The sequence below is a fragment of the Rhincodon typus genome, chromosome 47 (assembly GCF_021869965.1).
Source record: "Rhincodon typus isolate 14 chromosome 47, sRhiTyp1.1, whole genome shotgun sequence".
NCBI classification, from domain to species: Eukaryota; Metazoa; Chordata; class Chondrichthyes; order Orectolobiformes; family Rhincodontidae; genus Rhincodon; species Rhincodon typus.
Genome location: NC_063378.1, coordinates 4,982,044 through 4,998,426, shown reverse-complemented (window position 1 = coordinate 4,998,426; position 16,383 = coordinate 4,982,044). Strand labels below are relative to the sequence as shown.

The following is a 16,383-nucleotide window of genomic DNA, read 5'->3' as shown; positions in this document are numbered from 1 at the left end:
CAAACTAATTCCATTGCCCCGCTGTCTCCCCGTAGCCCTGCATCAATTCCCAAACTAATTCCATTGCCCCACTGATTCCCCTTAGCTCTGTATCAGTCCCCAAACTAATCCCACTGCCCTGCTGTCTCCCCCGCTCTGTTTCAGTCATAAAATAATTCTACTGTCCCACTTTCTCCCCTTAGCCCCATATAAATTACCAATCAATCCCACTACCTTGCTCCCCTTGTGGCCCTCCATAATTCCCAAAGTAATTCCAACTGCTGTGTATAATTCCCAAACTAATCCCACTGTCCCGCTATCCCCATTGGTCTGTCGGTAGAGCTGTAAAGTAAAATGTCACAAACAATTCAGGTGAGGGGGGAAAGTTTATAAGTCAAAAAAGAAAAGTCAAGGACATTGAGTTACATAGCAATCTGCTCAAAAAATAAAACAAGTGTGTGGCAGGGGAGGGTGAAGAATGCTAAACAGGGAAAGATTGTCAGAAGTTTAAAATTTATAGACGTTTTATCAGAATGCACAAAGCGTTTCTAACAGGGTGGACAAATCGATTGCACAAACCAAGATGAATGAGTTTGATTTAATGTCATTGTCAGAGACGTGGCTGCTCACTGGCCAAATATTAGAAATTGTTTGCACAGCAAGAGTCCATTCAGCCTTCTGTGCTTTTGCAAACCGTTCATTGGATCATTATAGAACCTTGAGGTTGGTTGGCTCGCCGAGCTGGTTTGTTGTTCCGCAGACGTTTCGTTATCGTGCTACCGAGCACAGTAACGAAACGTCTGCTGAAAAAAGAACCAGCTTGGCCAGCCAACCAACCTCAACACCCACAACCCGAGCTACAAATCTACTCCAAAACCTTAGACATTATAGAATCTGTATGGTGTGGAAGCAGGCCATTCAGCCCATCAAGTCCACACCAACTTCCGAAGAGCATCCCGCCCAGACCCACCCTATCCTTGGCTAACCCACCTAGCCTGCACATTCCTGGACACTATGGGCAATTTAGCATGGCCAATCCACCTAACCTGCACATCTTTGGAATGTGCAAGGAAACCCACGCACAGACACGGGGAGAATGTGCAAACCCTGCACAGACACGGAGAGAATGTGCAAGCCCCGCACAGCCACGGGGAGAATGTGCAAACCCCGCACAGACAGTCACCCAAGGCTCGAATTGAACCCGGATCTCTGGCACTGTGAGTTAGCAGTGCTAACCACTGAGCCACTGTGCTGCCCTCCCCCCTGCCTTTTTTTTTATCAATACTGTAGACCTCAATCTCCCTTTCACTTAAGCTCTCTGAGTTCACTTTGAGATTGTGAACACCGCACACGGAATCTCTGCAGTGGACCAAACACACCTAATTCCACTCTGCAGCTCTTGGCTCATTGCTCTGTGGATTAAAACACTTTGAGCAAATGACCAAGTGTGTTTTTTTTAACGTGTGATCAGGGCTACAGCGTCTACCTTTCAGGCACAGAGTTCCCAAATCACCCCACCACCCTCTGAGTGGTTGGGGGGGGAAGAAAAACTCACTCCCACCACTCTCTCCACATCTTTCTGTAAGTGATTTCAAATTCATACTCCCCAGGTCATTAGTGTCTCTGCTGAGGGGAGCACTATCCACTCTATCTCACCTGCCCGTTAGTTTACAAGCTCCAATTAAACTCGATGGGCCAATAACCTGCTTCCACACTTTAAGGAGTCTGTGTTACCGCTTAGGTTCCTTGTTTCTAAAGAAGTTGGACCTGATTAAAGAAACCGAGTGTAATCCATTCAAGTCTGTTGATGCTACAAAGTTAGGTGAGGAAATGAGCTGAGAGGAGAACATGTGGAGAATGGAAAGGGCATGTGGCTGGGTTCAGTGCAAGGAAGTGCCCGATGGCATATGGAACAGGGAAGTGTAAGGTGATTCACTCTGGTTGCACAACGGAATGTCACTGTTCAGACAGAATTGGGTGAATGTGCGTACAAAAGTGTTGCACTCACTGCAAGTGATTAGAACATAGAACATAGAACATTACAGCGCAGTACAGGCCCTTCGGCCCTTGATGTTGCGCCGACCTGTGAAACCAATCTGAAGCCCATCTAACCTAAACTATTCCATTATCATCCATATGTTTATCCGATGACCATTTAAATGCCCTTAAAGTGGGCGAGTCTACTATTTTTGCAGGCAGGGCATTCCACGTCCTTACTGCTCTCTGAGTAAAGAACCTACCTCTGACATCTGTCTTATATCTATCACCCCTCAACTTAAAGCTATGTCCCCTCGTGCTAGCCATCACCATCCGAGGAAAAAGGCTCCCACTGTCCACCCTATCTAATCCTCTGATCATCTTGTATGTCTCTATTCAGTCACCTCTTAACCTTCTTCTCTCTAACGAAAACAGCCTGAAAACCCTCAGCCTTTCCTCATAAGACCTTCCCTCCATACCAGGCAACATCCTGGTAAATCTCCTCTGCACCCTTTCCAATGCTTCCACATCCTTCCTATAATGCGGTGACCAGAACTGTATGCAATACTCCAAGTGCGGCCGCACCAGAGTTTTGTACAGCTGCAACATGACCTCATGGCTCCGAAACTCAATCCCTCTACCAATAAAACCTAACATACTGAACGCCTTCTTAACAACGCTATCAACCTGGGTGGCAACTTTCAGTGATCTATGCACATGGACACCGAGATCTTTCTGCTCATCCACACTACCAAGAATCTTACCATTAGCCCAGTACTCTGTATTCCTGTTACTCCTTCCAAAGTGAATCACCTCATACTTTTCCGCGTTAAAACTCCATTTGCCACCTCTCAGCCCAGCTCTGCAGCTTATCTATGTCCGTCTGTAATCTGCAACATCCTTCCGCACTATCCACAACTCCACCGACTTTGGTGTCATCCGCAAATTTACTAACCCATCCTTCTACGCCCTCATCCAGGTCATTTATAAAAATGACAAACAGCAGTGGCCCTAAAACAGATCCTTGAGGTACACCACTAGTAACTGAACTCCAGGATGAACATTTCCCATCAACCACCACCCTCTGTCTTCTTACAGCTAGCCAATTTCTGATCCAAACCGCTAAATCACCCTCAATCCCATGCCTCCGTATTTTCTGCAATAGCCTACCATAGGGAACCTTATCAAACGCTTTACTGAAATCCAAATACACCACATCAACCGCTTTACCCTCATCCACCTGTTTGGTCACCTTCTTGAAGAACTCAATAAGGTTTGTGAGGCAAGACCTACCCTTCACAAAACCGTGTTGACTATCCCTAATCAAATTATTCCTTTCTAGATGATTATAAATCCTATCTCTTATAATCCTTTCCAACACTTTACCCACAACCGAAGTAAGGCTCACTGGTCTATAATTACCAGGGTTGTCTCTACTCCCCTTCTTGAACAAGGGGACAACATTTGCTAGTCTCCAGTCTTCTGGCACTATTCCTGAAGACAATGATGACATAAAGATCAAAGCCAAAGGCTCTGCAATCTCCTCTCTAGCTTCCCAGAGAATCCTAGGATAAATCCCATCCGGCCCAGGGGACTTATCTATTTTCACACCTTCCAGAATTGCTAACACCTCCTCCTTATGAACCTCAATCCCGTCTAGTCTAATAGACTGTATCTCAGTATTCTCCTCGACTACATTGTCTTTTTCCTGTGTGAATACTGACGAAAAATATTCATTTAGCACCTCTCCTATCTCTTCGGACTCCACGCACAACTTCCCACTACTGTCCTTGACCGGCCCCAATCTTACTGTAGTCATTCTTTTATTCCTGACATACCTATAGAAAGCTTTAGGGTTTTCCTTGATCCTACCTGCTAAAGACTTCTCATGTCCCCTCCTGGCTCTTCTTAGCTCTCTCTTTAGGTCCTTCCTGGCTAACTTGTAACTCTCAAGCGCCCTCACTGAGCCTTCACGCCTCATCTCTACATAAGCCTCCTTCTTCCTCTTGACAAGAGATTCAACTTCTTTAGTAAACCACGGTTCCCTCGCTCGACCACTTCCTCCCTGCCTGACAGGTACATACTTCTCAAGGACACGCAGTAGCTGTTCCTTGAACAAGCTCCACATTTCAATTGTGCCCAGCCCCTGCAGTTTCCTTCTCCATCCTATGCATCCTAAATCTTGCCTCATCGCCTCATAATTGCCTTTCCCCCAGCTATAACTCTTGCCCTGCTTTATATACCGATCCCTTTCCATCGCTAAAGTAAACGTAACCGAATTGTGGTCACTATCACCAAAGTGCTCTCCTACCTCCAAATCTAACACCTGCCCTGGTTCATTACCCAGTACCAAATCCAATGTGGCCTCGCTTCTTGTTGGCCTATCTACATACTGTGTCAGGAAACCCTCCTGCACACATTGGACAAAAACTGACCCATCTGAAGTACTCGAACTATAGCGTTTCCAGTCAATATTTGGAAAGTTAAAGTCCCCCATAACAACAACCCTGTTACTTTCGCTCCTATCCAGAATCATCTTTGCAATCTTTTCCTCTACATCTCTGGAACTTTTCGGAGGCCTATAGAAAACTCCCAACAGGGTGACCTCTCCTTTCCTGGTTCTAACCTCAGCCCATACTACCTCAGTAGACGAGTTGTCATCAAACGTCCTTTCTGCCACCGTAATACTGTCCTTGACTAACAATGCCACACCTCCCCCTCTTTTACCACCTTCCCTGATCTTACTGAAACATCTAAACCCCGGAACCTGCAACAACCATTCCTGTCCCTGCTCTATCCATGATTGGAAAGACAAATGGTATGTTAGCCTTTATTGCAAAGGTGTTCATGAGTAAAGAATTCTTGGTACAGTTGTACGAGGCATTGTTGAGAGCTGAGCTGGAGGGCTGTGTTTAGTGCTTTGACACTGTATCAGAGGAAAGACAGAAGCATGTGAAATATGAGCCAAAGTCGACCATTCAACCTCTGATGCCTGTTATTGAAAGATGTGGAGATGCCGGTGTTGGACTCGGGTGGACCAATCACGTGACACCAGGTTATAGTCCAACAGGTTTATTTGAAAACACAAGCTTTTGGAGTAGGGACTAACACCTGAAGTAGGACTGAGGCTCCGAAAGCTTGTGTTTTCAAATAAACCTGTTGAACTATAACCTGGTGTCATGTGATTTCTGACTTTGTTATTGAATGGCAGATGAAGCACAAGGGGCGGGGAAGGGACTGTATGACCTCTTGCCCCTGTTTGTTATGTTGAGTTTGCAGGTCTATGATTGATATGGAGAATGACAAATTACATTATTTCACACCACCTCTACGTGGAGACAGGTCCAAAGGTGCTTTGCAGATGTGTAATCAGGCAGAAAAGGCTGAGGCAATCTATTGGAATTTGCTTCACCGCCTACAGGAGAGAAGAAAGGAATCCGAGTGGGGAGACTGATACCAGCTATCGCATTGCTTTCACTATTGCTGTCTTTGTCTACCCACGGAGCTGAGCCAGGGCATGAATTAGTCACGAGTATAGTTGCGGCTCTTGTTCCTTGTTTACTGGCTTGTGACTGATGTGGCAGCTCATCATTGTCTTGGGAGCCTCTCTTTGTGAACAAACACACTACAATGGCAGGCAAATGATGTAGCCTCTGTTCCTTGACCTTCACAATACCGTCCACCCCCGACACAACTGCACAGGACCCGTTTAAACAGTTTAATGGATAGAGTTGCACCATCTGCTGAAAGTCTCCAGTGTGTCTTGGCTGTCACTGACCTGGACAATTCCGTTCCTCTCAGGGCTCAGCTCCCGTTCAGTGCTGTGCCTCAGCCCAAGCAAAACTCTACTGGCCATAACTTCACTCACCTCAAGTCCTCCGCACTATCCATCTGCACTCCCCATCTGGGAACACATCAGTTTTAAGATTTTAATCCTTGTTTATAAATCCCACTCTGTTAGCCTCACCAGCTACACAAATCCCATACCTGGAACCTCCTCCGAGATTCAGGAATTCCCTTACTAAATCTCTGCCTCTCTCTCTCTCTCTCCTGTTTTGAAATGCTCTTAATATCTTCTTCTTTAACCAAGGTTTTGCTCACCAGTCCTGACATCTCCTCAATTTAGTTTTTATTCATTCCCGGTTATGGACACGTTTATTGTCCATCCCAAGATTCCCCTTGGGAAGCTACCTTCTTGATCCACCACTCTCTAAGTGTTGTAAGTAGACCCACAGTGCTTTTGAGGAGGCGGGGGGGTTCATGAATTTTCACCCCAGGACAATAAAGGAAACGTGATGTAGTTCCAAGTTAGGATGGTGTGTGGCTTGGTAGTGTTCCCGTCTATCTGCTTTCCCATGTTGTTCTAGGTGGTAGATTTGGAACGTGCTGTTGAAAGAGCCTCAGTGGCTTGCTGCAGGGCATCTTGTCGATAGTATGCACTGCTGCTACTGAGCGTCGGCGGTGGAAGGAGTGAATGTTGATGGTAATGGATGTGGTGCCAATCAAGCGGGCTAGTTTGAGTCAGGAGTTTGGTGACATGCCATTGAAATCCCAGCCTCTGGCCAACTCTTGTAGCAACTATTTATACGGCTATTCCAAGTCAGTTTCTGGTCATCGTTGCTAGTGGGGGATTCAGTGATGGTAATGCCATTGAACATCAAGGGGCACATATTCTCTTGTTGGAGATAGTCATTGCCTGGCATTTGTGTGGCGTGAATGTCACTTGCCACTTGTCAGCCCCAAGCCTGGATATTGTTCAGGTCTTGCTGCATTTGGACATGGACTGCTTCAATATCTGAGGAGTCATGATACAAAGTTGAGTAGGAGGGTGAACTGTGAGGAAGATGCAGAGATGCTGCAGTGTGATTTGGATGAGTTGAATGGGTGGGCAAATGCATGTCAGATGTGGATAAATGCAAGCTTTTCCACTTTGGGAGAAAAACACAGGAAGGCAGATTATTATCTGAATGGTGATAGATCAGGAAAGGGGGAGGTGCGACGAGGCAAAGGGTATGTTGGCCTTCATAGTGAAAGGATTTGAGTACACGAACAGACACGTCTTGCTGTAATTGGATAGGGCCTTGGTGAGACCACACCTGGGGTACTATATGCAGTTTTGGCCCCCTTAATCTGAGGAAGGATGTTCCGGCAATGGGGGAAGTACAGGGAAGGTTTACCAAACTGATTCCTGGGATGGTAGGACTGACATATGAAGAGAGACTGGATCAATGAGACCTATATTCACTGGAGTTGAGAAGAATGAAGGGGATCTGAAAATGTATGAAATTCGAACAGGACAAGAAATGGTAAACACAGGAAGGATGTTCCTGGAGTCCAGAACTAGGAGTCACTGTCTAAGAATAAGGGGTAGGCCATGTAGAACTGAGATGAGGAGAAATGTCTTCACCCAGAGAATGGGGAGCTTGTGGAATTCTCTGCCACAGAAATTGTTTGAGGCCAAAACATTGAATACTTTCAAGAAGGAGTTGGATATAGTTCTTAGGGCTAAAGGGATGACTATGAGAGCAGAGTACAGAGTTGGATGATTAGCCATGATCATATTAAGTGGTGGAGCAGGCTCGAAGGGCCGAATGACCGACTCCTGTTCCTGTTTTCTACATTTCTATTCCCAGTCTGTATTTAGCGACACCGTTTAATTCACAGTAAGTAGGTACAGTTGGTCTCAAGCTCCCTCATTATTGGTTCAACAACTCCCTTGGGATAGCCATAAATGAAAATAATTATTCAGCCAGAACCTTAATTACTGAATGCACTGCTCAAAAATAGTGATGTTGCAAGTGAGCCAATTACAATCATAACAAGTCTTTAAGAAACAAATATGTTAGGACATGAAAGGAGGCAGTAAATCGACCTTGATTCTTACGTTGTACACTTCAAAGAGCATGCTCTTTTGCCCTATAATCTGAGGTAATGCTGTACAGCCAATCAAGCGCTTCCTGAAATACTGTTTCTGCAGTAATATAGGGAATACAACAACCACTTTGAGCACAACCAGTTCCCACAAACATCAAGGTGATTATAAGAAGAGAATATGTTTTCGTGATTTTGGTTCGGAGGTAAATATTGGCCTCAGAACTCCAGGGAAATCTTCCCTGTTCTTCTGCCAGTTAGCACCATGACATTTTTAACACCCACTTGAGGATACAGAGGGGGCTTGTCTTACTGTCTGGTCTGACAGACGACGCCTACAACAGTACAGCACCTCCTCATCGTGGCCTTCCCACAGTCCTGACCTCTCCCATTTGGCAGCACTCTTTCAGTACAGAACTCTCTCAGAAAGGGGTTCCCTTAGCCCTGACACATTCCACTGTGCTGCACTCCTTCAGTACTCCCCTCCCCTGCCCTGATCTCTCCCACAGTGTGGCACATCCTTAGCTCTGGCCCCACGTTCGGTTTGGCACACCTCTGCTGGTGTGAGTCTTGGTGATCTTGCTGTCTGTTCTCTGGAGTGGGATGCGAGCCTATTGCATAGTTCAAAGTGCTACGTACGGCACCAGGGCTCACCCCATCCCTCTGTCCCTGGATTGCTGGTAAGTTCTTTCTTCGAGTCCAGTTCATACTTCTTGAGGGGCACTGGCTAAGATCTGAAATCCAAGGTGCAGCTTTGTATTATATCAGGGCAGCAGTAAGGCCAATCTTGTATTTTCATGAATGGAGAAATTTCTCCAGGAGCGCTGTTAGCAGGGAGTTCCAGGATTTTGATCCAGTGACTGTGAAACAATTTCTGGGTTACAACGATAAGTACACTTCACATGTATTCAATCAGTTGAAACCCCTTTGCAATGTCCTGGAGTCATTGTTGAGGCACTGCAGCTTTCCTCATTTGTTCAAAACTCAGTGATGTGGGAGGAAAATTGATGATGATGTTGTTTTACACAGGACTGCCCTTATTCACATAATTCTGCCCCTTTCTGAAGGTCTCTTGAGGCTGGTTTCGTAGATTAGTGTTAGCTCTAAAAGGTTGATTGAGCTAGAATAGGGAAGAGGATTTAAGATGCAAATCAGCCAGGACCTGACCAAATGGCAGAACAGTCTTGAACATCTGAATGGCCATCTCTTGTTCCAAGAAACAGGACAACGGGCCCCCTCCTGTTCCTGTTTAACAAGGGTAGAATGAAACTCCTCCCATTTCTATTTCACAGGCTTGAGGGGCTGAATGATTCCTCCTGTTCCTGTGTGACAGTCTCTAGGGGGCTGAGTGGCCTTTTGCAGTCCCTGTGCTGAATAAGGGGAGGTGATGGCCCAGTGGTATTATTGCTGGACTGTTAATACAGAGACCCAGATAATGTTTTGGGGCCTGAGTTCAAATCCCACCACGGCACATGGTGGAATTTGAATTCAATAAACGTCTGGAATTAAGAGTCTAATGATGACCGTGAATCCATTGCTGATTGTTGGAAAAACCCATCTGGTTCACTAATGTCCTTAAGGGAAGGAAACTGCCATCCTTACCTGGCCTGGCCTACATGTGACTCCAGACCCACAGCAATGTGGTTGACTCTCAACTGCCCTCTGGGCAATTAGGGATGGGCAATAAATGCTGCCTAGCCAGCGACGCCCTCATCCCATTAATGAATAAAGAAGAAAATAAGTCTCTAGGGGGCTGAATGGCCTCCTCCTATCCCTATATGACAGTCTGAAGGGGTCAGGATGGCGTTCTCTTGGCCGTGTGTGACAGACTTGGTTGGGACAGTGGATTTGTAATCACCGTGCTCTCCTTTTCCTCTCCAACAGCAACAGCCGCAGCGTCCGCTCCGTCCACGGACGTAAGGACCATGTTCCTCCTCCTGCACTCAGTCACCGAGGACAACATCCGCTTCTTTCGGCAGAACTCCTCGGAGACCGGCCGGCGGTTTGTCACAGCCTTCTCCCAGATTCAGGAGCACGGCCGCCACCTCCAGCCGCTGGTGCAGAACTTCACCCGGATCTTCCCCATCTTCGACTTTGATGAGCAGACTCCAGCCAATGGCTACCGTAGCCTCATCAAGGTGGTGCGCTCCTGCATCCTGCACATCATCCACAAATCTCGCTACATCACTGGCAACCGCCGCAGCATCTTCTTCAGGACCAACCACAACTGCATGGAGATCGAGGCATACTGCTCTGCCCTCTGCCAGCTCCGTGCCCTCGTCTACTTTGCCCAGAGGCTGCTGACTGCCAACAAGCACGGCGACCTGTTCTTTGGTGAGGAGAAGGGACTCTCAGAGGATTTCCTGCTTGAGTCCAACTCCATGCACAAGGGCTGCTTCTATGGACGCTGCCTGGGCTTCCAGGTCAGTGCAGTCCAACCTTCTCATTAACACACATCCATGGCCTCTTACCCTCCCTATCTCTGTCACCACCTCCATCCCCTACACCCCCTTCCTATCTCTGTCACCCCCTCCATCCCCTACACCCCCTCCCTATCTCTGTAACCCCCACCAGCCCCTACACCACCCCATCTCTGTCAACTTCTCCATCCCCTACACCCCCTCCCTATCTCTGCAACCCCCTCCATCCCCTCCCTATCTCTGTAACCTCCTCCATCCCCTCCATCCCCTACACCCCTCCCCATCTCTGTCAACTTCTCCAGCCCCTACACCCCTCCCTATCTCTGTAACCTCCTCCAGCCTGAACACCCCGTCCCTATCTCTGTAAATCCTCCAGCCCCTACACCCCTTCCCTATCGCTGTAACCTCCTCTAGCCCCTACACCCCCTTCCTATCTCTGTAATCTCCTCCAGCTCCTTCATCCCTCCCTATCTCTGCAACCTCCTCCAGCCCCTACACCCCCTCCCTATCTCTGCAACCTCCTCCAGCCCCTACACCCCTCCCTATCTCTGTAACCTCCTCCAGATTCTATAACCCTCAGATCTGTGCATCTTAAGGCCATTCACTGGAGCATTCATTAGACAGAAATTGTCCTGAATTTCCTTCAATGTACTGTTGGCGGGCATGTCTTCACTGCCGTGGGTCTTGAGCTCTGCAATTGCCCACCTCAACCTTTCCACTCCTCTTTCTCCTTTTAAGATGACCTTTAGAATTCCCCTCTCCATCACTGCTTATGCTGTAGGAGGTCCACTTTTCGTTGCACCATCACTTCCATGAATTGCCTTGGGACAGTTTAAATTGGTTCCTCGCGGGGCTGTAGGAAATTACAGAGATGGGGAGGGGCGAGGCTGTGGAATAGTGTTTGTGGGATTTCCCCCTTACCCATCCCAGGGTTAGTGGTACCTCCAAGCCCCAGATGGCCTGGAATGGGGAACCAGATCCCTGAGGCAAACAACGGACACCCTTGTGAGATTTCCTGCACCATCTTTGTTCAGGACAGTCCAAAAGCCTCAATCGAGCCTTATTTTCCATTCCCAAGTGAACTCTGCGTACTGTGTCCTTGTCATTATCAAGAGTACAAGAGCCAAGGAGGTTTTGTTAAACTTGTGTGCAACGCTAGGTGAGCTAGGAGGGGTGTGGGAGCAAACACAACAGCTCCTCCGACCAGCCAGTACCAACATGTTGGGTTGAATGGCCTCCTCCTCTTCCTGTGCCGTTCAGCTCCTGGACTGTACAGTTGAGAATTTCATTGCTCTGGGGAAAGTTGAGAGAGGCTGCGTTCACGATTGCAATCCCTAGTCTAGGGGGCTGTGTACCTCTGCTGGGCGGGTGCACCTCATTCTGACCAGGTCTGTTTGGATTAGACTTGGTAGTTTCATTCCCAGTGACTGGCCGCTGTGTCTTGGGCTGGTCATATACCCCTCCACCCATAGGAGGTGCCTTCCCCTGACTTGACTGGGTGTTGTTGTCAGCCCGGGGTCAGGTACTCTGTAGTGAGTGGTCTACACCAGGGTAATGACCCTTGATTCCTGGTCTCAGGCATCCAAATCCTAGAACTACATGATAGTACAGCACTAAAGAGGGCCATTCAGTCCATCCAGTATATTATATCTTTTGCAGGATAATCCAGTTAATTGCACCCACCGCTCTCATTCCATCGTATTTCTGCGGATTTTTGTCCTTCGTGCTTTCAATCAGTTATTCTTTTGAAGTTTGCTGTGTGGTCATCACCCCATCCAAACCTAATCCAAACTATTTGTTGTGTCAAAAAGTTTTTCTTCCTTTCGATCACCTTAAATCTGCAGTGAATGCTTTTTGATCCTGTAGACACTGGTGTAGTGCTCTGGTGTAATCTTCTGTGATGTCAAGCACCTGTATCAGATTCCCTTTTAAACTTCTGTACCCTACAGAGAACAAATCCCAGCCTCTCCAGTATACCCCACTGCCGTTACTGTTGTCTCTTATCCCTGCCTCTGTCATCTTACCTGCACCATGTGTCTAGGGGAGGCAATGGCCTAGTGGTATTATTGCTAGACTATTAATCCAGAAACTCAGCTAAAGTTCTGGTGACCTGGGTTCAAATCCCACCAAGGCAGATGCTGGGATTTCAATTCAGTAAAGAATCTGGAATTGAGTGTCTCATGATGACCGTGAAACCATTGTCCGTTGGTGAATCATGGTGCCTCGATTAGACACGGTACTCCTGCTGGGGCTGAAGCAATGTTTCATCAAGATTTAGCTTAACCTTCTGGCTTTTGTACTCTTTCCTCCATTCATAAAGATCAGGATTCCACTTGGTTTGTTAGCTGATTTCGGAAACAATTCCTCCTCATCAAAGGCGTTTAGGGTAAAAGTTCCATGAAAATTTGTGGCAGGTCGAAAGATTGGACGGAATAAAAAACATTGCAAAGAATGACTGCTAAAAGAACATAACGAGGGAAAAATTATAATAAGAAGGAAAGCTCGCATGGGCGGGCACGGTGGCTCTGTGGTTAGCGCTGCTGCCTCACAGCGCCAGAGACCCGGGTTCGATTCCACCCTCGGGCGACTGTCAGTGTGGAGTTTGCACATTCTCCCTGTGTCTGTGTGGGTTTCCTCCGGGTGCTCCGGTTTCCTCCTACAGTCCAAAGATGTGCAGGTTAGGTGGATTGGCCTTTGCTAAATTGCCCACAGTGTTCAGGGAGGTGTAGGTTAGGGGGATGGGTCTGGGTGAGATGTTCTAAGGGTAGGTGTGGACTTGTTGGGCCGAAGGGCCTGTTTCCACACTGTAGGGATTCTATGATCTAAATATAAAACAGCATAGTAAGAGTTTCCACAGATGTTTAAAAAGGACAGGAGTAACTGAAACTACGCGTAAGTTGCCTGAAAAACTAATACTGGAAAATAAGGAAATGGTAAATGAATTAAGCTAATATTTTACATCTGTCTTCACTGCAGAATAACTTCCTAGAAATAATTGTAAGAGGAGAAATGAGGGAGCAACTTAACAATAAACATTTATCAGCCGAAGGGGATTGAGAAAATTATTGAAACTGGAGGCAAACAAATCCCCAGGTCCTCACGGACTTCCTCCTGGAGTCTTAAAAGAATGAATTGCCAGATGCACCAGTTTTAATTTTCCAAAATTTCCTGGTTTCCAGGGAGGTCCCATCAGACGGAAAAGCAGCAAATGAGGAAGAAGCAGCAAACCATAGGCTGGTTAGCTTTTTTTTAATTCACTCACAGAATGTGGGCATCTCTGCCTAGTCCAGAATTTATTGCCCATCCCTAATTGCCCAGAGTGTAGTTAAGAGTTGACCACATTGCCGTGGGTCTGGAGTCACACGTAGGCCAAACCAGGTAAGGATGGCAGATAATGCTCCCTAAAAGACATTGTCAGAAAAACCCATCTAATTCACCAACGAACAATGGTTTCACTGTCACCACGAGACACTTAATTCCAGATTCTTTATTGAATTCAAATCCCAGCATCTGCCGTGGTGGGATTATGAACCCAGGTCACCAGAACATTAGCTGAGTTTCTGGATTAATAGTCTAGCAATAATACCACTAGGCCATTGCCTCCCCTGGACATCTGTTGTCAGGAAAGTGCTGGAATCGATTATTAAGCTGGAAGTAGAGGGCGCTGAAGAGAATCCCAATGCAGCCGGGCAGAGTCAACCTGGTCTTGTGAAAGGAAAATGGTGTTTGTGAATTTGTTGGCATTATTTGAGGAAGTGTCAAGCAACTTGGATCAAAGGGAATCTCTAAATGTGGAGTACTTGGATTTACAGAAGTCAACGTGCTAATTCAAAATTTATACATGGTATAATGGGAGAAACAGGTTAGTGTAAATAGAGCATTGGTTAGCTAGCAGGAAACGAAGTAGGTGTAGATGACTCATCTTTGGCAAGATGCAACCCATTGGCAGGCCAAATGGATCAGATTCAGAGCCTTAACTATTTGCAATTTACATAAAGGACTTGATAAGTAAACTGAAGGTGCACTCGATAAATTAAAATCAAAATATTGTAAATGCTGGAAATCTGAAACAAGCGCAGATTGCTGGAGAAACGAGTGACCCTTCTTTGGAGCTGTTTCTCTCTCCACAGATGCTGCCTGACCTGCTGAGTTTCTCCAGCATTCTTCATGTTAGTTGGTTGCTAAATTTGTTGATGACATAAACATTAGTCATGAAGGTAAGTTGTGAAGAGGCCACGAGGAGCCTGCAAAGGGAGATAGCAAGGTTGAGTGAGGGGTCAAAAATTTGACAGAAGGTATGATGTGGGAAAACGTGAATTTGTCCACATTGCAGGAAAAATTTTTTTTAAAAAGCAGCATATTTTTGAAATGGAATGAGGTTACAGAACTCTGAGGTATAGAGAGATCCGAGTGTACGCGGTTTACAAAGGGTTACACAGATGCAGCAAGTGATTAGATCGACCGGTGGATTGTTTATTGTGAGAGGAGTGCTATATAAAAGGAGTAGTGTTTACAGCATAGCTGAGACCCCTACTGGAGTACTGTGTATGGTTTTGGTCTCCTCATTTTAGAAAGGATGAGAAGCAATTCAAAAAAGGATCACTGCGTTCCCTGAAATGAGGGGTATTACCTTATAGGAAAGGTTGGACAGGCTGGATCTGTATCCATTAGCACTTAGAAGCATGAGAGGTGATCCTATTGAGACATGTTGGATCTTGAGGGTAATTGACAGGGTGCGTGCAGCAAGGATGCTATCAGTGAGTGGTAGATGTGGGGCTGTTGTATGCCTTTAGGCTGAGTTTGTTAGATTCATGACTAACAATGGAATCAGTCGAGGATAGACAGGAACGTAGAATAGAGGCCACATTCAGGTCAGCGGTGATTATATTAAATTGAGGAGCAGGCTTGACGGGCTGAATGGCCAACTTCTTCTCATTCATTGTTAATATGTCTGTTCCTGCATCCTGTTCAATTTATATTGTCTCTCCCCAGGCTTCAGAGGGAAACACACCACCGCCGCCCCCACCTCCTCATCCCGTCTACACAGAGCCCCTGCACATATTCACCTGCAAGGCTATGACTCTGCCACAGGAGGAGATTTTCCTCCGCTTCTCCTTCCTCATTAGCACATCCACGCATGTCGGGCAAGTCAATTACCCGACCCCACCACCCCCACCCCCACCCCTACCCCTGACCCCCAACCCCCAACCCCCAACCCCCAACCCCCAACCCCCAACCCCCCACCCCGTCACCGTTTGGCTGCATCCTGGCTCACTCTGCACTGCGCATGAGCCAGGAGAGAGAGAGGGGACTCCCCGGCCACACTGTAATAACGCAGAGATGTATTAAAGGATTAGAGAATGTAAGGGGGTTAAGAGCTTAGTGTGTGTCGTGTGCTGCTGTCTTGTGTGCCCTCCAGTCCAGACACTGCCCCCCTCTCTCTCTCTCTTCACTGACGCCACTGAGAAAGCAGGAGAGTTGAACTGAGCTGAGAATGTGAGCCCAGGCAGGCAGAACAGTCACAGTGAGGACAAGGATTACTGGACCTGACCCTGTGGGCAGAGAGAAAGTCACAGGTACACAAATGTCCTGCCAACACACAGGCAGGAACTCAGTGTAGCACAGGCTGTTGCTCTCTCTCTCACTGAGCTCATTGTTCCTCTTTCACTCACAAACAGACCTCTCCTCTGCACTTCCAAAGTGTGTACACACACTCACTCATGTTGTCTAGTTCCTCCTCAAACAAGTTAGACCCCTCCGATCAGAATGCTCTGAACAAATTTGCCCAGGCGTCCCATAATGCGAAACGGTCTAACCAATACAACCGCAAGCCGGTACCAACACAGAACAGTCCCAAATTTACTCGGAAAAAAGTTACAATAATCTTTGATACTAAACTTACTATCGCTAATCCTATTTGGCTCCATAAGTTTACAAAACGTCCTGAGTCTCTCATAGATTTACTCAGTCTCGCTGTCTTTCCGACTGTTTTTGGGTCTGTGAAGCTGCTTTCTCTCTCTCTCTCTCTCCCTCTCTCTCAGTCTCTCTCTCTCTCTTTCACTGTCTCTCTCTCTCTTTCACTGTCTCTCTCACTGTCTCTCTCTCTTTCTTTCACTGTCTCTCTGTCTCTTTCACT

The 16,383-nt window shown here is 46.9% G+C and overlaps 1 protein-coding gene across 1 annotated transcript in view; it reads left to right on the top strand.

The window, feature by feature from the left end:
• Positions 1 to 16,383, top strand: part of LOC125487970 (hormone-sensitive lipase-like) — a 42,693-nt gene that overhangs the window by 6,485 nt on the left and 19,825 nt on the right. The window contains exon 2 of the mRNA XM_048620696.1: positions 9,712 to 10,250. Within this exon, the coding sequence (XP_048476653.1) occupies positions 9,712 to 10,250 (539 nt within the window). The remainder of the gene's footprint in view (positions 1 to 9,711; positions 10,251 to 16,383) is intronic.